The sequence below is a fragment of the Ammospiza caudacuta genome, chromosome 5 (genome assembly GCF_027887145.1).
Source record: "Ammospiza caudacuta isolate bAmmCau1 chromosome 5, bAmmCau1.pri, whole genome shotgun sequence".
Lineage (NCBI taxonomy): Eukaryota > Metazoa > Chordata > Aves > Passeriformes > Passerellidae > Ammospiza > Ammospiza caudacuta.
Window position 1 is genome coordinate 11,926,113 of NC_080597.1, and position 22,035 is coordinate 11,948,147.

At 40.3% G+C, this 22,035-nt stretch overlaps 1 protein-coding gene across 4 annotated transcripts in view; it reads left to right on the top strand.

Moving 5' to 3' along the window:
- The first annotated feature begins 7,749 nt into the window (after positions 1-7,749).
- Positions 7,750-22,035, top strand: part of DNM1L (dynamin 1 like) — a 36,605-nt gene continuing 22,319 nt past the window's right edge. For all 4 annotated transcript variants that reach the window (XM_058805771.1, XM_058805773.1, XM_058805772.1 and 1 more), the window contains exons 1-2: positions 7,750-7,968; positions 19,045-19,192. In XM_058805771.1, the coding sequence (XP_058661754.1) occupies positions 7,867-7,968; positions 19,045-19,192 (250 nt within the window). In that variant the 5' untranslated portion in view covers positions 7,750-7,866. The remainder of the gene's footprint in view (positions 7,969-19,044; positions 19,193-22,035) is intronic.

A 22,035-nucleotide genomic window follows, 5' to 3' on the forward strand; every position in this document is an offset into this window, starting at 1 on the left:
GTGCAAAAATAAAGAAATTGTTCAGCAGAGCCCCAAATCTTTCTTAGTATTACTCAATACTAAATGATCAGTGTGATCTCATGCACTGAACTAAAGTGGCGCTGCAAAGCAAAAAATGATCAAGTAATTAGCTGGATGTGCCCTATAACAGTCCAAACCTGGTTGCAGTTGCCTCTGATTTCCATCATCTGCACACATTAAACCTGTTTTGATTGTATCTGATTTATTCTTGGTATTCTTCTGCAGGTGGGCACAGTGTTGCAGAAAACACAGAAACACAAAACAGAGGAAAAGTTACTGTAGTACTTGGTAGTTCCTGATTGGAAAGAATTGCATACAAGAATTTTCGTTTCATTTCTAGATCTTCTTCTCTTTGCACACACCATAAACAAATCAGTATTTGAAATAAGCACTGATTAACCACAAAGACTAATGCTTCCCTTTCTGTTTATCCAACTTACTTATTGTTCTGATTTTGTTTTGTACTGTACTCTATTCCAAATCTCATTTTCCCCATTAGGCACAATGCAATGCCTTCTGCATGGAGAAAAAAAAAATAGCATTAACCCTAAAAATGTGCTTTAATAAGAAAACACAATTATAAAACTCAAACTACGGGAAATTGGGCACCACAGGTCCTAATTATTTCCTTTAAATCAGCAGGGTTAATAAGCACTGGTATTTCCATGTGGCTGCAAATTGGCCAGAGCCCATCAGGTTGGGGAGGAAGTGGTAGGTGTTGCCTCCTTTGGCTTTCCTGCCTCATTACCAGGGAGCTGTTCTTGGCATTGCATGAACTTCCTGACATGAGAGAAGTGGCAGACCAGCCTTTGGTAAACACAGTATTTGGAGCTGGTTAGGCTTAGGTGCTGTCTCAAATGGACAAGCAGAGGGATCCTTATGACTGTGATAATTTTATTTCACCCCCTGCCTTCTTGGCCCTGTGCACCAGGCAGCCATGGCAATATTTAGCCTCACCAGACTCAGTTCTTGTGTTTGGTTCCTTGAGGAACACCACGTCTGTGTTGTATGGTGCTGGTCACTTTTAAAATTAAATCACTTTAAAAATAATAATAAATGTATAAATAATAATAACAAACAACAATAATAAGACTTTTCCCATTAAGCTTCCCATTCAGACTTTCTCATGCTTGCTACTGTTTAGGCAATGAATATTCATGAATTTAAACATGATTTGTAACATCTGTATGCCGATGGTGGAATGTTAGCGAGGCATTTACACTCCTTTGTTTGGGGTATATACATTTATACAAAAAGAGAAAGTTTCCCTTGTGATCTTCTCCAGAGATGATTTCACACTCCAAAGTCTGGCCATTGTGCTTCTGTCTCAAAAGCACAATGCTCTGGTGTCATGAGCAGGATGTGCTGTCTGCCCCAGTCAGAGTTGACATAGCCTCCAACCATCAAGATCTTACCAAGAAAATTCATTAATACTTTTTAACTGCCAAAATTGAATTTTTTTTTTTTTTTTTTTGTTTGCTGAATGAAGGAAATTACTGCTGTCAGAAGCATTTCCTTATGGAATAGATCCTTAACTGGGAATCTAAGATAAGGTGAATTTCCAGATCCCAAAGCATCTTCATACTAATTTTACTGAATACTACCTTATTTAATTTAAAGATTCTAAAGGTTTCTGGCCTTGATTTATGCATTTGTAACATTAAAATAACGTGTGGCAGAAGAAATGGAGATTGTCTTGGGAGTAGAAGCTGGGATTACTCTCTCTTTGGCAACTAGAAGCCTGTTGTCTTCTGCCCCTTCCTACTCCTGTCTGGGAGCCAGGCAGTCCCAGCACTCTTGCATGGAGAACGTGGAAATGAACTTTCTCTTGGGTTCACTGGACACTGAACTGGTACCTCTGATTTTGGGAGCTTGTGTTTGGAAACAAGGCCGGACGTTTGTGCTCTCTTTTGAACATTTTAACATTGTATATGTGACTCACTTTTCCAAACTCTAGGTAAGGGGAAGTTCCTGCTTTGGGAAATGGGTTTTAGACTCCAACTGCTACTGAGCAGGGGAGCCTTCTCTCAGTGTGAAATTAAATTAATGAGCCTGTGGTGGAAGAAGACAGGATTTCATTGTAGTTCTGTTTTGGTGTACTGCCTAGCATGTAGAACCACCTGCATTGCCTCTTTTGTCTTACTTGAATATTTCTTGCAAAGCAAATCCAAATATCACAGCCAGAGGTTCTGGGACGCAGCATTTGCAAAAGCCTGCCACCTTATCTCTGCTGTATTTGGGAAGTTGATCTCAGACTAGCACTAAGTTGGTCCTTTGAACTGAATGCCTTTTAGTTGCTGAAGTGCATCCTGCAGTTGTGTTTCACATGGAAAGATGCATCCCTATGCCTCCAGATGAACCTGCAGTGCAAAGCAAAGCATGGCAGGTGAGACATGAAGTGCCTGCTGCCATTACTCTTACAAGCAGGGTGGGATGTTGTAAACCCCATATGCTCAATTGTTACCTTGCCTACTTAAAATTGTGCCAATCATAAGCACAAGAAATGTGTATCACAAGAATAAGAAATTCTCCTCTTGGCACACTATTTTACCTTAAAAAGACTACAGGAGATAGATTGTCTTCTTTAACTACTAGATCCAGAAGTAGAAGACACAAGCTCAATTCCTCCTGAATATCAGCAAGTTTTGGTTGAGGTAAGGTTTGGTTGGGATAAGATTTTTTCTTTTCTGTTTATGTTGAATGCTGAGTGTGCACTTTGTTTAGCAATAAAAGTTACTCACTTGATAGCAGACAGGAGGTTATTGCTTTTCTTCCCAAAACTTTGGTCCTTTAACATAAAGAGTCCTCACCTGAAAACTGAACTGCAAACCATTGGGGTGGTGAAAATCTTTTACTGAAGGAACTGTTTCAGTACTGTGTTTATTATTTCAAGTGACCACCCCAGTGGCAGCAAGGAGGGAGCACTGCTGTACAGGAATCCACAAGGATACAGATTTTACTTTCATCTCCAGCCTAAGTTTTTATCTCTATTGACCCTGTGAGAAAAGCTGATGTCTTCCAAATACCAAAATGCTTGGGCTTTGTTACTGATTTATGAGGTTTGACTGCTGTGCTTGCCTTGTGGCTCTTGACCTCTGCTCTCCCCTCCCTTAACTTGTGACCTGCTTCCAGTTCCACAAGCAAGATTTACCGGAAGTTGTCTGGCACCCCAAATAGCCAGTGGATTTTCATAGATAACTTCCCAGTGTTCATATTAAGAAAATATAAAGAACTGTCAGTTTTTTAGTTCATATTGTCCGGCAAAGTTGCATTCCTGCCCCAGGAAAAGTTTGTTTTGCCAGAGACTGAGTATCAGCACAGGTAAATGCTCCTCTCACTCAGGAATTCCTATCAGCACTGTGATTTCTCATAGCCAACCAAAGCACATAGGAGAGCTTGCTTTGCCAACTCAGCAGAATTCCTGAAATATGGATTTCAAACCTCTGACTTCTGTTGCTTCTGGGAAAAGAAAAAAAAAAGCAAGATTTTGAATGTCTCAGCCTGGGAAATCTGTGTAGAGCAGCCAAACAAAGGATCACTCTGTTAAGGGATTTCAGAAATTTATTTATCTCATCTTCTAATGGTGCCTGGTGTGAGAAAATGTTACAGTTACATCTGTGACAAGGTTGCTCTGGAGAATACAGAAACACCATTCAATTTGACTTCACATAAAATCTGACCTCTGCCAGACCCATAGAATTGCTGTACTGCATGATTCCAAAAGGTGACATTAATAAGAAATAATTTATAGAAGTATTTTGCTAGTAGTGTGTTTGCAGCATAAAGCAGTATGAATGTATGAGGCACAAATTTTACATTACATACTTGATATATTTCAGTAATAATTCTCTAGACAAAAGAGGATGTCAGGAAAATACTTTGCTGAGGTGCTAGTTTGTGGTTTCCTTGTCTGGCACAAATGAAATAAATGGCAAATGACTTGTCCATTACTGTCAATATGCCAATAAGAAAGACTCAGCTGTCTAAGAAAAATTGAAGCAAATGATGATGCAAAACTAAAAAGAAATTCATATTGTGAAGAAGAAAGTCTGGAAATGTTCTCCTGATGTCAAACATAAAACCAAGGAGGCTTACAAGGAAATTAGAAGATGACCAATACAAAACTCATATAAAATTGAATTTATGTATTATATATAATTAGATAATGAAATTTACCACCAGAGGTTGTAATTGGAGCCAAGAATTTAGTGTGATGGGACAAAACCCTATTATATGTTAAATAAAGCAATCTAGTTTGCAGTAACATGGAAGAAATATTGAACTGTCTACTTCAGATCTTACAGCAGTATCAAAATAATTTAAAAATAATTTAACATACAGTTTTTGGGATTATCTTATTACTGCATTTTTATATTTTCCCCAGAGGGCTGATGCTGGAAGGTCTTAGGTGAGGTCCTGAAGTAGATTGATATCAGGTCACATTTGGTGTGGCAGTTCCTGTGTCCTCATGTCAATTAACTTCAATAACCAGTCTGACTACTATTTTCTTTATCAGAACTTTGAGTTTCTTGCTCAGCAAGTCAGCCATGGGAATTTAGAGTTAAAGCTCCACACAGCCATTGCTTGTTAAAATATTTATTGCTTTGGCACATTCCTCAAGAGCGCTGAGGTAACTGTTGGTGCAGGCCATGGAACTTCACAGCAGAGGTATTTCTGGCTCTCACTTTTTACCCAGAAATGTGAAATATGTTAAATGTAGTATTCTGATGCTTCTTAGTTTTATATCTTCTTTAGTACTTTCTTCATGCATTCCTTCCTTAATTCACTTCCTCTATCTTCACTGTGCATCTCCCTTGGTGCATCCAGCCCTTGACAGGCTGGGCAAGCTGGCTTCTCTCAGCTTGGTTCAGCAACTGATATTTCCTCTGTGTGCTCCTTGAAACATTACACTGATAAAATTCTAAGAATAGCCCTAGTGGGGCAGGCTAGCGGGTGAGCACACAGCGCTGCTCCCCCAGCTCCCAAACACTGCCAGCTCAGAAACAGCCCCAGCTAGATCTGATCCCTACAGGGCTGCTTTTGTACATGCAATGCATTTTTCCTTCTTAATCTAACCCATGCAACATCTGAACCAATTAAAGTTTTACTGTCTTCGGCATCCTTAGGCAAGGGGCTCAAAAGGTCACCAAAGCACCCGTATGGGGCTCCTCTGTTTTGTTCTGAGCTGGCTCTTATTTTCATTAGATGTTCCCAAAATCTCTCTACTGGAAGGGAGAGTAAAGAAATCTGATTCTCTTTCACCCACTCCAGGCTGCTGATGTTTACGCAGACCTCTGGTCCTTGCTACCTTGTGCCATTTTTTTCCTAGAGTGAAGGCTCCTGGCTTTCTTAGTTGGTTTTGACATAGAAGCTGTTCCACACCTTTCATCATCCTTGTTTTTCCTCTATGACTCTCTTCCAGTTTGACACTCTTGCTGAGATGTCCCACTTCTGGTCTAAATTAAGACATAAACCAGGTTTCACTTTCTCCATTTCACAGGGGTGTCCATGAGGTCATATAGCAAAATAAAACTGGTAGGAGAAAAGAGATTTGCATTGAGAAATAAGCTGGTGGTATCCACTTCATTGGGAGCCAGCAGCTTCTTGTTCTGTGCAACTGGGATGCTTTCTTACTTTCCTTTTCCTTTTCCTTTTCCTTTTCCTTTTCCTTTTCCTTTTCCTTTTCCTTTTCCTTTTCCTTTTCCTTTTCCTTTTCCTTCCAGAGACTCAAGGAAGGAGAGGAGATCAGCCTTGACAGGGAACAGCTAATCTGTTAAAAAGATTATTTGCTGTGTCAGAGAAACACTTCCCTTTGTCCTGCAAGCTGGAGAGGTGGATGCCAAATGACTTTTTGGTATTAATGATCTCTGGGAGTCATCAGCGTGCTGAGAGCTAATGAGTGAAATCACTGGATAATGTTTGTGTGACAGGAAGCCCTGACCAATAATTCAGGACCTTCTTCCCAAAATTTTACACGCATTAGCTCTTTCTTTCTCTCTGTGCTGAATACACTGAATTTTGAAGTGTTCCAATTTGCTTAGCCATCTTTATGCTTTTATCACAAAAAATATTATCCCTGTGACGAACAGTGTTAAATTCCTCAGCCAAGAATGAGAAACTTTGTTGAAAAGATGTACAAATAAGAACACATATCCTTGTTCTTTCTGTTGACATTTGAGTGTTTCAAGACATGAAGACTGCAAAAGACTAATTTGTACAGAACAAGAATAAGAATTCTAATGCCATCCAAAACTTGAAGCTTTCAGAAGCCTTTTTACTCTGTTGCTTACAAGAAAGAACAAAGTCCAAATTAACTCAGTGCCAGCATATTCATAATTTATCTTTCAGAAAATCCACTCAAAGGAAAGACATTTGAAGATGAGACAGCTTATTTGTTGTGATCTCGCATCACAAGTCATGCTCTGGTTTCATTCTATCTCTTTTTATAACACAGCTGAGTATTAGATCTCACACAGTTTCCCACTTCCTAAGACACCTCAACCTAACCTATTATTACACATCTAGGTTACAGAATTTCACATGATTATCCAAGAGCCTCACAGCAAAACAAAACACATCCCCAAGAAAGCAAACAGAATAAATATAGCTGTTCCACATGTGTCTATTGCAATCCTCAATATGTGAACAGAAATGGAAGAATATTCCTTTCACTGTGCACTTCATAGGAGCAGATCTCCAGTTCTGTTCCTCCCCAGAAATGACCTCCATTATACCTTGTGAAAAAACGCCAATCACTTGTTGTTAAAAATTTAAAAGTTTAATAGTAATAAAATGGTTATAAAAATAGTAATATAATTAGAGTAATAAAAATTTAAACAATTAGGTTGGGACAATACAAGACAACAAAAACAAAGAGTTATAGACAGTCCAGGTGCCTCTTTCTGGGCAAAATAAGCCCGAAAGAGGACACAAGTTAACAGAGGATTAACCCTTAAAAGCAACAGCCCATTGCATATTCATACATCTCATACATGATGCATAAATTCAATTCAAACAAAGGATTCTGTCTGGTCAGTGTCAACTTCTTCCTCTGAATCCTGACAGTGTCTTCAGGGCTGAGCAAGGCAGGAAGAAGTTAGATTCTTCTGATAAGGGAGCAATAAATTCTTTTTCTCTGAAAGATTTAGGTGTCCTGCAGCTGCTATCTCAGTGCGAGTACCTCATTCCTCTCTTTAAAAAAATATCCCACATACATACTTTCTATTTAAAGTACAACAGTTCCATTTTAACTACAAAACAACAAATTACAAAACTACATTTACCATACTATTAAAATGTGAATACAGCACTACTAATCAGTACAACACACTACATATAGTAAATATATGCATAGAGCCATATAACATGCATTTTTCACATTAGGACGAATTTGTTCACAGAAGGAGTGATTGTGCATTGGAATGGGAGGTGCTGGAGCCACCGTCCCTGGGAGTGTTTGAGGCAGGACTGGAGGTGGCACTCAGTGCCTCGGTCTGGTTGACATGCGGGTGTTCCATCACAGGCTGGACCCAAATATCCCAGAGCTCTTTTCCAGCCTCGCTGATTCTGTGATTCTGTGTAATAAAACCCGGCAGATTTTGTGATACAAAACTGGCGCTGTCCGAGCAGGGCGCGGCCCCTCAGCCCCACGGCCTACAACTCCCATGGTGCCCTGCGGCGGCGCCGGTGCGCGCGGCGGGCGCGCAGGGGCTGCCGGGGGCCGGGCCGTGCGCGGGGGCCGGCGCCGATGGCGGCAGGCGCAGGGGGCGGCTGAGGGAGCCGCCGGTGCCCGTCGCGTCCATCGCCCGCCGACGCCTCGCCCGGCCCGTCCCTTCGCCCGCCGCTATGGAGGCGCTGATCCCCGTCATCAACAAGCTGCAGGACGTGTTCAACACGGTGGGGGCCGACATCATCCAGCTGCCGCAGATCGTGGTGGTGGGCACGCAGGTGAGGCGGGCCGGGCCCGGGGCGCGGGCGTTCCCCTCCCCGAGGGCGAGCTCGGGGTGTCCGTGGCGCTTCCGCCGCCGCCGAGCCGCGGCTGCCTCCGCCAAGGGCACGGGGGGACGCGGCGGGCGAGGGCGGGCGGGGCGCCCTCGGTGCCCGCGTTCCCCCCGCACGCCCTCGGCGGCTCCGCTGCCTCAGCCCCGGCTGCGCTGGGAGCGCCGCCCGCCCGCCGCCCTTGGGCGCCGCTCCGGAGCGCTTGGAGCGGCCCGGGAGCTCCGCGGGGCTGCGGGCGGGGCCGGTGCCCCCGAGCCACCGAGGGGATGCGGGCGGTGTCGGGGAGCCGGGGAGCGGCGGCCGCCCCGGTGCGTCAGCGTGACCGCCATCGCACCCGGTGCCTGGCTCCCTTCTTGGGCAGCGAGGCCGAGCAGAAGGGATGTGCTAGCGGGACGGCATCGTGCGGCCGTGAATGGTTGTCCTTTCCTTCTTGTGCCGTTCGGACGCTTTGTCTGAGCCGGAGACGGCGGTGGAGGTGAGAGGCGAGGCCGGCGGCTGTTGGCTGCAACAGTTGCAACACGTGCGTGTGAGCTGGTAATGCTGCTGGGCTCCCAGATAGCTCAGGGCCGCTCCTATCTCTTCAGATGGGATGCTGCTCTACAGCAGAACTTTTGGCAGCTGAAGATGCCTGACCAGAGCTGCATCGGTCACAAGGGAGTAGCAGATGAAGCTAAGATTTGAAGCTAATGGATCTCTCATTTTGTTTCTGTGAAATTTAAATGTGTGTTGAATGGGCTGTGCTCCTTGGCAGTAGCTTGCTCACCAAAGACTTCAATACCAAGCACTCTCTACTCAGGATTTTTATTGATTAGTTAAAACACCAGCTGTATGTGTAAATGCAACGGCATTTTTCTATGTAAGGTTAAAAAAGTATTTTTTCCAGTTTCACTTCATGAAGTGGCATTTTTTAAAACTACTTTTCAACAACTCTGTCCCAGTTATCTTTTCCCAGGTGTAAATACTTTCCATAAGTAAATACTGAGAGTTAAAGCAGTATTGACATGTTTGCCTTCATTAGTCTCCCCATCAGTATCAATATCTATTCAGTGCTGTATCCGTGATATTTATGAGCACCCTTGAATTAGCATGAAGTTTCCTATCATGCCAAAACAAAGTCCTCTATGGTCTCCAGAAAAATATCTGTCAAAATATCTAGCAAGCTGTATTTTGGGGTGTTTTTGTTTTAGTCAGGGTTGTTGGAAGAAAAAAATGTCTTTACTGACATCATAATTCCATAGATGGTTGTTTTATGCAATTAGTTTAGTTGAAATAAAATATTATTAGTCTGTCAATTTGGAGTTAGCTTATTGGAGACAACATTTCTAGAAATGTGGCATTAGAGCTGATATTTTTGTTGCTGGCAGCTTTTTCCCTTTTTTTCACATGTGCCTTTTAGACAGTGTTGTTTCTTTGTGAAGTGCTGTGTGGCCTTTAAGTTTGTTCACACAGCTGATGTATCTGTAGCCCACTGGCATATGCTGTCTTTGCTTTTTTGTCTTTGAATAATATTCACGATAAACAGTCTTGAATTTTTAACCTTCATTTTTCTGTAGGAGACAAATGCTGCCATTTCAGGTTTCTGTAATTCTCTGTTAATTGAGTTATGCTTTTTTGCTTTCAATTTGCCACTTGCTTTTTTAAATGACCTTTTTACATATTCAGCAAGGAGAGGAAAAATGCTTTTTGAAGTAGTTTTCTGTTTATTTTTCTGTCTCTTCTCTACCCTTTTGTTTATTTGTGCTTATGTCTTTCTCTGCTTCTCATTCTGTGCATTAAGTTAATTCTTTATTTTCTAGAGTATTTAGGACTAGAAGCTGTTTATAAGCCTAAATTCTATTTCCCATGTTCCCTTTCCCCCACCTCTGTTGTTTGGGATTCATTTCCTACCTCCCTTGTGCCCTGAGCAATTGAAATATTTTAATTTTTCCCCTTTCTAGATACATTTTGGTGCTAATTGTGAATTGTTTCTCAGTAAATTTTGCACATCTAGATGGCCTCCTGCACTTGTAGTGGTTTTCCTGCCATTCAGTCATATGAGAATTCCTTCTCATTCTCCCTATAAATATTGTGTAAGTTATTTCTGTATCCTAGTACAGGGTCATTTAAGAAAACTGGGGACTGTGCTGGTAGAACTCAGAGGACACCTTCAGACTGTCAATTTTTCTTCACTGTTTCAGGGTTTTTCTGCCATTTCCAGAGAGGTGTTCTATTTTTTCCCCAATTCACTATTCCAGTTCCATTTTTAGAACTGTATGACTGAATTGGAAAAAAAAAATAAAAAGCGTCCAGGTTAGGGATATGATATAAAAATATGAGTTCATAATGTAATACTCAGTGTTCTGGTTTATACAGATGCTTTATGCTCTATATTTTAAGGGATAGCAAGGTGGTATTGAAGATCCTCAACTAAACACATTAAAACTACAGTAAAGGAGGCAAGGGGATGAAAAGTGATTTGGTTAATTATGGCCTTTTGTGTGGATAGGTGGTATCACAAAAATTAAATGCCTACACTACCAAAGTGATCATAAGATTTAGAAGAAATTGAAGAAAACCAGCCAGACAACAAAATACCTGCCTAGAAATAGGTAAAAATGAATTGTCTTTATTTTTTGTGCCCTTAATTTCTGGAATATGTTTGGAGATTTTAGTAGTCATCAACCTAATTTTATACAAACTTTAGTGTCAGCTTTGTAGCAAAATTCTTCTAATACTGACATTATAAAACACCTTGTGGGCTTTATTTGCACTTGGTAGTTTGAAGTGGAGATATTGTAGTGAAATTGATGTAGCAAGTGATGGAATTGACAAGTGAGATTTTGGAGTGACCTTTCATATGTACATTTATGGAGTACTTTTGCTCAGTGTCATTTTGTGACTAAATGGGGAGGTGTAGTTTACAGTATTTATTAATTAATAAATCCATTCTCTTGGATTTTCCCCTGAGATTGCCTCACAGATAAGCATTGCAGTTATTCCTTTTGTTTTTACTGTTTGGTGTAAGTGTGCTTGATGCTGATGCTAAACCACTTTTTACTGCAAGTTGGAAGGTTTCTTGATGTGAGGTCACAGCTTGAGCACGTGGACATGTATAAATTTATGTTCTGGTAAGATAAATAGTTGGAAAAATGCTAATTTGGCTGTCAAGAATTTGACAGCAGTGGGAAGGTGATGTACAGCCCTGGCTAGTGGGATGAGGAGATGAATCCAGCAGATGCTATCAAAGCATCCTGTCTGAGAGAGACTGGCACCTTTGGCTGGAGCTTGAGGTGTTCTGCAGAGTTTCTGTGCCTTTCCCTGGCAGGGGAGCAGAAATCCAAACCGCTCAGCTCATTCAGTGTAGCCTCATTCAGTGTTGGCAAAAAGCCAGGTTAGGGTGAAGGAAACTCCAGTTTGTACCAAGCAAGGAGGAAAGCCCCATGCCAGGCACAGCTGTGTCTCCCTCCCTCCTCTCTTGCTGGGCTGGTTTGGTTGTTGTGGGGTTTTGTTCTTGTTGTTTTGTCCAAGGATCTTTTAAGCAATTCAAGCAGATGCAAAACCCCATTTGTATCTACATTGGAATAGAGGATATAACCAGAGCATTGCTTCCATGCTGGCTGGGGACAGTTTGTTTTTTTCTCCCACATGTTTTGCAAACTTCCTGATTTCATTTGTTTTTTTTTTTTCTTTGTTTTCACATCTGACATTTACAGTCTCTGGTTTTGGGTGTAACTGTTTTCCTTTTTTTGCCATCCTTTGCTTCTGTCAAGTCATGCCCTGACTGTTGTGTTTGTTTCAGACAGGCAGCAAAGTGAGGCTGACGTTAATTAGCTATTTGCATTTACCAGGCATAATAGAAATGTTACTGCTGATGTGATATAGTGCAAACAACATTTAGTGTTGTGCTGCTTCTATTCTCTGATGGGCTTCTTGTGCTTCTGAGCAGCTGAACTTTTTGGGTGCTGAAGGTTTCTGTGATTGGAAGGATGGCATTTCACTGTTTTTATCTGTAGACTTCATGTGAATTAAAACAAAATTATAGATCTAATAACTTGATCCTGCATTTTATGATCCTTAATATGAGAACATTATTAAACACCATGTAGAGGATATTAATTTCATTGTTTGCAAATGCCTGGTTATTTTGGAAGAGTGGAGAGTCTGCACAGAATTCACAGTTGTAGAAGGATGTGGATAAAGAAGTCTTGTGCTTCTCTTTTCTTGTTTGTGTGCTTTGTTTTGTTTTGATGCTTTACTGCAAGGGCCCTGTTCTGTTCATCTTGTGATTGGCAATTGTTTTTCTTGGAAAACTCATGTTTTAATTAGACCAGGTGAATCTTGTGTGTTGTCCAGGGGGCACAGTGCAAAGAAAACATATTTTCAGGAAGATGGAGGGGAAGCAAATTAAAACAGCACAGGCATTTGATTTTCACAATCTGGAGAGAAAATGCCTGTGTAGTTGTTGGAAAATATTTGTTTGTATAGTAGCCAGAAGGTTGACTAACTTAGAGATTTGGGGTTTGGGTTTGTTTTAATAATACTGTTGTTTAGAACTTTTAAAATTTGAATATGCAAGTTGGTTTTATTTTGATTTACTTTACCGCTAGTCATGAATATAGCAGTATCCACAGTACTGTGTGAGGTCAGGGTATCTGGCTTGCAAATGTGAATCTTGTGAAATACCTCAGTTCCATGATGGAACTGAGAGCCTGGAACTTCTTTCTACTTAGATGAGGCTTTTTTTTTTTTTCCTGAATTAATTATTGGAGGGCTTTGGGAATTGATGTGCTGAGGAAGAAAACATCTGCTAATCATTGCTGTATTTGCTGTTTGGCACTTGTCTGCAGTTAGATATGGTGTAAATGCAGGATTTCTGAAGAGTTCGGGCTGAGCTGTGCCAGTTCTGCCGTTCCTTACTGCTGGTGCATGAGCTGCTTTATGTGGAGTAGTTCCTGTGGCTTTGCATCTCTCCATGACTTACTCAGAGCTCTTTATTCAAGTAAATGGGGGATGCCCTGCAGGAACAAGAGTCTTGTAGTCTGGACAAGATCTTGCATGTATTTTGCAACAATGAGCGGTGCATTATGCTGGTTTTACTGCTTCCTCAAGTTGGGATCAGCCTCTTGTTTCTTCTGCATCTTTTAGAAGTGTTATTTTGTTTCAAACAATGTCTTAAAATAGTCCATTTGGCCTGCTTATAGCTTTAGCATTCTTTTTTGATTAGTAAATAAATTTTTAAATTTGTTAGCTGGTTAGAGCCAGCCTAGCTTGGGGCATTCCTAGTTTGAATAGGAAAATTTTGTTATCTGTTCCAGCTAAAGCAGTTCCTTTGTGGAACTGCTGTGAAACTACATGTGTACTCACCTTGTATTCCAGAATAATTTGTATTTGCAAAATAAGGAAAGAAAAAGAAATACTGTTGTTCTTTAGTTATAGCAGGCTGAACTCTTCCAAAATGGCTACTGCAAATAACTTTTTAAAGCACCAGTGTGTGGATGACATCCCAGCACAAGTGCTTTTATTAGCTTTTATTTCCCAATGATAGAGTGAAAATTTAGGAAATTCTGTGTGTACAGATTGCCAAGGGCAGGATTTACCAGCAGGAATTTTGTACTTGTATGGCAGAAACTGCAGCATTGCCACCATTCCATCCCAGATGCATTGCTTTCCTTAATAGAGAGCTCCTCAGGATTTAGTATGTCTCATTGAGAAGTTTCTCTTTCTTCACAGCTCCTTACTTGAATGTTTGTATTGTGTCACTCCCAAAGTCAGGGAATTCTGACATGACTATCTCTATTTTCTTGTGCTCTCCTATAAAAAGTCTGTGTTGTGTTGCAGGAGTTCTTTGCATTTTTTTCCCTATTGCATGAAATAGTAAAAAAACTTATCCATTTGCCCTGTTCTAAAGCAATGAGCTAAATTTTACACTCCTTTCAACTAATTTTTTGTTTGAAAGTTTTTCAATAGTTTATTGGACAAGGCTTTTTCCCCACAGATGTGGAAGACAAAGACTTTATGAAGTCTAGAGATAGACAAAGGAAGGCAGGAGATGCTTGTCAGATGACTTGAAGTTTGTTGCAGCTGATTCAAGTCCATGATCATTTTAATAGTACTTGAAATGTACAACAGTCACCAATCCAAGCATGTGACTGTAAGAAATTTGATAGTTCTTGTGCATCAGTGAGACTCCAGGTGAGCCTTGTGTTAATTTGCCTGCTTGCTTCATGGGCTTCAGAAGAGTAAGAGCAGACTTTGCTTATTTACTGAGCTAATTGGTGAGACCCTGTGAGCTAAAGGACAGTGAATCACAAGGGACCTGGCATTCCTTTAAGGACAGCCCCATGGAGCACAAAGCAATAGTCCTTCCACTTGCTTGGGAGAATGAGTGGAGGTTTAAGGAGAGCAGAATTGAGGGAACTCATGACTCAGCCTCAGCACAGCACACTCGTGCAGGAGGTGGAAACAAGGACAAGCTTGCTCAGGGATATAAAAATCCTGCCTGCATGGGCAGAGATGGTATTGAGAAAGCCACTGTTAGTGGTAAGGGCATCAAAGGCAGCACTGGATCAGGAGTTAAGGAAAAAGAGAAATAGGGAATTAAAGGCTTCCTGCTGTCTGTGACAGGTGATCCAGGGACAGTGAATATGGACAATGCTGAGGTGCTGGATCCTTTCTTTGCCCTTCTAGGGTCTTCTAGGCCTTTGTCCCTGTAGGCAGGGTTTAAAAATGGAGAATAACTCAGTGCTGCAAGAGGATTGGGTCAGGGTTCTTTTTTTGATATGGAGAAAACATCTTTGCATTCTGTTTGGTGTAAGGAACAAGACTCCTAAAATAGCAGCACTAATGAGGATTTGGAAATAGAGTAAGAAAGCCAATGAAGTAAATGGGATGGGGTGAATTTGAATGGTTGTTCAGAGTGTTGCTTCAGCATTTTCCAGATGGAGTCTCTTCCATCTGACTTGTCAACAGCCCTAAAGTGTTTTTGGAAGTAACATCTCCGGCTGTTAATGAAGCTGGACAATTATAAAATCATGCACTTGCTGTGTGTTCTCAATTCCTAAAACTGTGGTTTGTAATGCAGCAGATTGTAACCCACATTTTCTTTTAAGAATTAGTGTAATGGATGGGAGCAAATGCCTTTTGATACTTCAGTGTGCACTGTTGAACCATGCAGGGACAAGTAAAGAAGAAATGAAGGATAAGGAAGCAAAGCAACCCCATGAGGACTGTTAAAAGTAGAGGTGCTAGTATTTGGAGTGGATCACAATTCTTACAGCTCACAGCTTTTTAGTTTGGGAGGGTAAGTGCACAATTGTTTCCCAGTGACTGCCCTTCATCCTTGATTGTCATCATCATCTTCAAGTTAATCTAAACCATAGATGAACATGGAGAGGTGTTTGTAACAGGTGTTACAGAGGCAGTGAGAGTGCTGGTAAGGTTTCAGCACACTGACAGTACATAGAATGTAAAATACTGAAGTCCTGTGTGCATCATCTCTATTTCTCTTAGTAATTTGGGGGCAAATGGTTTTACCATCCACCAGACACAGGTGTTTCTCTGTGAAATTAATGGTGGATGGCAGAGCACAGTGTAATACACTCAGCCATGGTAGTTTGACACAAAGGTTAGAGGAGGGACACAAGATGTTCCTGTGTTTTCCCCCCCTCCTTTTTGTCTGAGCAGCTTCTATTAAGTTCCTCTAGATATCACAGCTAGTAGATATTTCAGGTTAGGATCAGATATTGGTGTCCAGAGGGAAAATCTGCCTGATCACCTATGAAAAGCTAGAGTTTGTTAATGCTTTTTTTGACCCATCATGAAATGAATTTGTGGATTTCAGTTCACGCTTAAAATTACGATGAGCATTTTAATGGGATGACAAAACAAGTGTGGTACTTCTGCAGACTCATGCCTTAAATTCCTTTGGTTATCAGTGTTAGTGTCTGTCTACATCTGTTGTATGAAGGACTGGCTGAAGTGACTTTGTATTCTTAGCAGACCCACATCCCTTGCTTCCCCCTCACAGGCAGAACAAGATCAGCTTTGTGTTTGCTGCTTTCTGCACCGTGTTCCCAGACAGTTCTTGGTAATGGATGCTGAGGAGTCCAGATTAAGAAGTGCGTCATTAGATAATTGTATTCCAGCAGCAGATTGCTGTAGTTGGGAGTGTAATGCAATTTGCAAGAATTTCCTGATGCAGGGAGCACTGCAATGTTTCATTTAGTGTGTTTGCAGAGGATCCAGATTGTTCCTTCCCCATCCAGAGGTAACTGGCAGTGGTGTAAGGCACAGTGGTTTGCTGCTACACAGAGATTGGTGTACCCATTTTAGCTTCCTGCATTCCCCCTCCTTTGGAAAGGCTGAAGAGCAACAGTGTGCAGCAGCTTGTCCCATGGATTTTGGTTTCCTTTCATGGAAAGGAGGTTGTTGATAAGGATTCCTGCTATTTGTTACTATCCCTTATGTGCTTGGATTATATGTTCATGAGAAGCCACTTCATCTAAGTCTGATCTCCAGCCTTGTGAGACTGAGCCATCATTTTTCCCATGCCTAAAGAAATCTTGCTCAAGAGACCACAGAATCCTCAAGATTGGAAGAGACCTTCAAGATCATCTAGTCCAACCATCAACCCAGAATAATCACCCCTAAGCCATGTCCCCAAGTGCCACATCCACACATCCAGATGCCTCTTAAAATTTGAAATATTTTTAATAAATGAAGCACTGGTCTTTGTTTTTTGTTTTGTTTTTATTTTTTTTCCAATGCAGAAGATGAGCCTCTATCATCTCTCATGTTTTTGGTTAGGCATTTCACTTGTTTTAAGTAAGTTTGTTGGGAAGTGTTTTGTTATTTGTCTCTGTGAAGTTTGTTTTTTCACAGTCTATAATATCAGTAGTTCCTCAGAAGTGGGCCAGAACAGGAACTTTGTTAGGGAGGCTTGCAGACCTAGTTCATGCTTTGGTCAGGTTGTACTCAAGTTTTTTGGTAAGAGTTCAGTGCCCAATGGTCTGTTATAAGGTGCTTGCAGGGAAGGTGCCCAAAGCTGATTTGGAGAAGGACAGTTGAAGAAAATTATTAATAACTTTCATGGGAGTCTTTTGAAGGAAAAACAAATCTTAATAAGGCTGCATTTCTGCTTGACCCTGCTCTTTTTCCAAGTATTTCTAAACCATTGATCATTGATCTCACTGCTGTCAAATGTGATTTAGGTTTACTTTGAATAATACACATAATCTGCATTGGTGTGTTATTTACCTATTGAGACAAATGATATTTTTTGATAAAACATCTTTTTTTCTGGGCCATAAAGCCTATACAATAAAGTGGTACAATAAAAGAAGGCTTCATTTGTTGCTGTTCAAACTTTATAGGGGTTTGGCCTTGTATTTTAATATTTATTTTGTCTTTTTGCATACAAGCTCTATTTCAGTAGGTTTTAAAGCTCTCATATAATATATTTGTGTCTTGTTTTACTGCACTAGTAGAAATGTACTGTCTGATAGTAACATGTTGCTTGATCTCTAATCTATTTTTCAGTTTTAGAAAAGTCACTTAATGTCACTAAATTTGTGAGATTTAAGGATATTCATCAGTTTTTTTATCATGTTATGCTAGATTACATACTCAAAATTTGCTTGAAGTCTCAGATCTGTTACTTCAGAACTGGTAGGCTGAGTGGAGGTTCTGTAGCAGTTACATAATGCACATTCCAGCTGTCAGAAGCAGCTGTTGGTTTCCTTTTTTGGTTTTGTTTTCTTATTTGTTTGTTTTTTGACAAGAGAATTGTTTGGAAGTTGCATTAAGACAGAAATATTTCCTAGATGGTGGCAATGGCTGTGAGAGCAGGTTTTCTCATGGCATCACTATGTAGACTTAGAGATGCAGAAAACTGGAAGAGTTCAATGCAGTGTTATTAAAAAGACAAAATCTTCTCAATCAGATTATTATGTTGACATGTCTGTGTCTATTTTTTATTATTAATTTTAACATGGTTTTTGTCTGGAATCACTTTTGAGACCCAGGTTTTCACAGCTGCTGTTGGACCAATTGTGAATCTTACACAAAAATCTTGCAGGAGAACCTTTTAAGTGTAGTCTCTCAAAGAATGTTTGTAATTACACAGCCTTTTAAAAGGCTGTAAAAAACAACTGTATTCTTTGAGAGCCTATATTTAAAATGTTCTAACTGTAAAAAATGTTTTAACTGTAAAAAACCAACTTTTTACCGTTTGTTGTTATGTAAATACTTAAATATATATATATAGAGAGAGAGTGCGGGATGCCATGAAACAATGTTTGTTTCTATGTTTAGGGTATAAAACAACGTCTGTACTTACCAAGCTGATACAATATATGATTTAAAAAAACCAAAACAAAACAAAAAAACCCACAAAAACCAAACCAAACCCCAAAAACCAACAAAAAAACCCCCCAAACAAACCCCCCCCATCCCACCAAACCTCAAACTGAAAGGATATAACATTGTAGCAGCCTGTGTACTCAGGTATACATAGTTAATATATGTTTGTGTAGTGGCTGCTGCTGGCATCAATACAGCCAGCCCTTGTCAATTCTAACAAATACTACCTGAAGGTTAAATTCCTCAGTTTACACAGCAGTTTTACTTCAAGATGTTAGAACATGACATAGTACTAGACATCAAATTTCTTTCTGAGCATTGTAAAGAAAAGCTTTTTTTTTTTTTCCAGAAATGTTTCTGGAGAGTTTGATAATTGTGGTAGAAAATGTTAAATAGGAGATTAATTTTTTTGAAACCTACTGTGAGTTTAGTTTGACTTTAAGAGATAAAAGCCATGGGACAAACCATGTAGGTGGAAATGTGTTGTGAGTATCCCAAGCAGGTTTAGGCAGTTCCTGGCCTGTAGCAGAGCTGTGTCCCTCAGTGCCTGTGCAGTGGCACCGCTCTGTCTGCAGGGAGTCTGTCACACGCTCCTCTGTGGCAGAGAACGAGACAGATGAAAGCAAACTAAAACATCACAGCATTTTCATGTCTCAGAAAGTAATGTAGCTGTATTCCACCTTTCAGAGCAGTGGAAAAAGTTCTGTGTTGGAAAGTCTTGTGGGGAGGGACCTGCTCCCACGAGGGACTGGAGTTGTCACCCGGAGACCCCTCATCCTGCAGCTGGTGCACGTTTCCCCAGAGGATGGCCGCAAAGGAGCTGGAGATGAAAATGGTGAGTGTGATCCAACAATGTGTTTTGCCTTTTTATTAAACTCTTTCCTGTCCTTTGCAACAAAAAATCAGTTGCTCTAATCTCAAAACTCTAGGATGCTTTTTAAAATTTGTTTGGAAGAAAACACAGCTGTTGTCACATCTGTTTTTTCCATTTAGTAAATGTCACAAAGTCAAAATCTTTTGGATATTCAAAATACCTTTAATGTTTTAAGCTTTCCTGTTCTTGGGAATTTCTTTTGACAAAAATGGCATTTCACTTGTAAAGATAATTGTCTGGAGTGTAGAGAATGTGATTTTCTTATGTGTGTTTTTCATCCCCTCCCCTTTTGCAGTTTAGGTATAAGGTATTTCATTGAGGGGGTGATGAGTATGAGAGGTTTTAGAAGGAGGGTAGGAAATAGGTAAGTTCTGGAGAAATGAAAACAAACTTGTAGTAGATGCAAACAGAATTGAACTGACAAGTTCTGTAGCTTACACATGCCACCCTACTGGCTTGCACTGAGAGACTTCAAGTGCATCACAGGGCATTTTAAATGTTCTGTGGTTTTTACTTTGAAGCTTGTCTTCTGCACTGCTTCTATTTTATCCTTCAGCAGATCAAGAAAGTGATCTCAGTTGTCCCTTGGGAGTTTCAATGCTCATTTTATACCAACTAATGCTCCTGATTAGGAGCAGCAGGGGTATATCCACCTTCTGATTTTAAGATAGATGTTAGCTTTTTTTCATGTAGACAATAACAACTGCACAGGCTTTTGTTGGCATGATAAACTTGGGACTATAAATACTAATTCTCATTGTGTTCAAATTTTTCTTAATTTGTTTCTACCAATAGTAAGTCAAGGTATCAGATGTTCTTTACAGCATTTATTTTTCTGTAACATTGATGGCCTTTGATTTCTGTAACTGTCCACAGTATTGTGGTGTTTGAAAGGTTTAAGCTCCAATCTTAATCACTGTCACAAGCAGAGAACACAGAGTTCATTACAATTAGTATGCAAACCATGTGAGAAATTTTAGGGACAATTCAGGCTGGAAATTATTTCAGGAGACCTCTAGCCCTCAAAATAGGGCCAACTCTGAAGTCCAGACCAGGTTTCTCTGGTCTTTATCTGCTTTATCTGAAAACCTTGAAGGATGGAGAATTGAATCACTGTGCAACTTTTAGAAATGGCACATTTGAGATCTTTAAATGCAATTTGACATTGCTTGTACTGTGCAGCGTATAGTTGGTATTTCTAGAACTTCTCAGAATGCTTGCATTTTGAGTTGTGGGGTAAAATATTTTCTTGCTTTTCTTTGCTACTTTACAGGTGTAAAAGGAGGCTTTGTAATTGGAGTATTCTGAGTCAGGGCAGAGCCATTTTGTTTTAGGTTGCATTTCATTTGGGAATTTGGATTTTAAATTAAAAATTAATAGGGATGTTGAGCTAAATTATTATTTATGATGCCTGGTTAGATTTTTTTGGGGAAAACAATCAATATGTAAGATGTTAATGTTATAATCTCATCTTGTTCTTCTGAGAGAGATGTGGGCTTGTTTGGTAAGAACAGGCATTTGATAAGAAGAGACATTATGATTTACCAATTGAGTTTGAAATGTCTTCTCTCCAGAATTCAGGCAAACTGTGGTTTGAATGGTGGTGTCACTGATCTGGTCTAGCTTATGTTCAGTTTGTGGTGTTACATCTGAGAAGATGGGATCAAGTAGCTTGGGAAGAAAAAAGATGACAACCTCTTATCCTGGCTGTGCTGTACAGCATTGTAATAAGTGCCATTAGAGGTCTATTTTTAGAGGGTAATTTTATCTGTAATGAGGTGGATATTGAGGTAGGGTTGAAGATGGATTTGGGATTTCCCAGAGGGAAATAGTCTTGCAGAAAAGGATTTTATCCACATGAGGGATTTCTTTACAAGATGAACATTGGACAAGAGAGATCAGTCTTGGCATGCTGCTCTCTGAATGCTGGCATTGAACTCTCTGTGCACACAGATAGTTTTGTACAACTCTCTCTTCTCTTTTGACTTCTGTTTTGTGGTTGTCACCTGTGTCCATCATAATGCTTGCTCTACTGGTATTGTATATTAACACAGCCATTTCAAAATAGCTGCTACTCTGTGGTTCTTACAAGCTTTAGTTTTATAGTTTTACCTCTGTTGGAGTGTTGGCATCCAGAAAGCTTTCCAGTTTTTAACACAAAGCACTTTTGACTGCTCTGCTGTTCACTTAGGGAGGGACAAGCAATACCCTTTGTACTGTGTGCAATAAATCAAGAAAGTCAGAAAATACCAAAGATAAATTTTCCATGAAATGGGAAGTTCTCTATTTTTTATAACAGGCTGATCTGTATATTCTACAGAGAATGTGTGTAATTTGATGGGAAGGAAATGTTCTCCTCATGCTTTTGCTGTTTATTGTTGGCCTCTAGTGATTCAGCACATATGGTGTGTTTGATGTGATGATACCACACTGTGGTGTTCTCTGATCAAATTGCAAGAGAAGCAGCACTTATCAGAGAACTGGGCCTGGTCTTGGTAATTATTAAATTGGCCTTGCAGTGAAGACCTTTAATGGTAGTTCAGAAATGGAAACTGAGAGAGAACAGTGGCCAAGTAGTAAATGCTTAAAGGTTCCTTTTTTTCATTTGTTCCAAGATAGGAAACTGAACATTGTTCAAATTCTGAGCAGACAGAATGAATACAGGGCACAGGAATAATTAATACAGATCCATTGCTTGATAAATCAACATTGTTTTGTTAGCCTTTTGCTCTCTACTTCAGATAAGACTCTTACCCCTCATGTGGCCTGCTTCACTGGGCTTGGCTTTGTAGAAGGACTAGAGA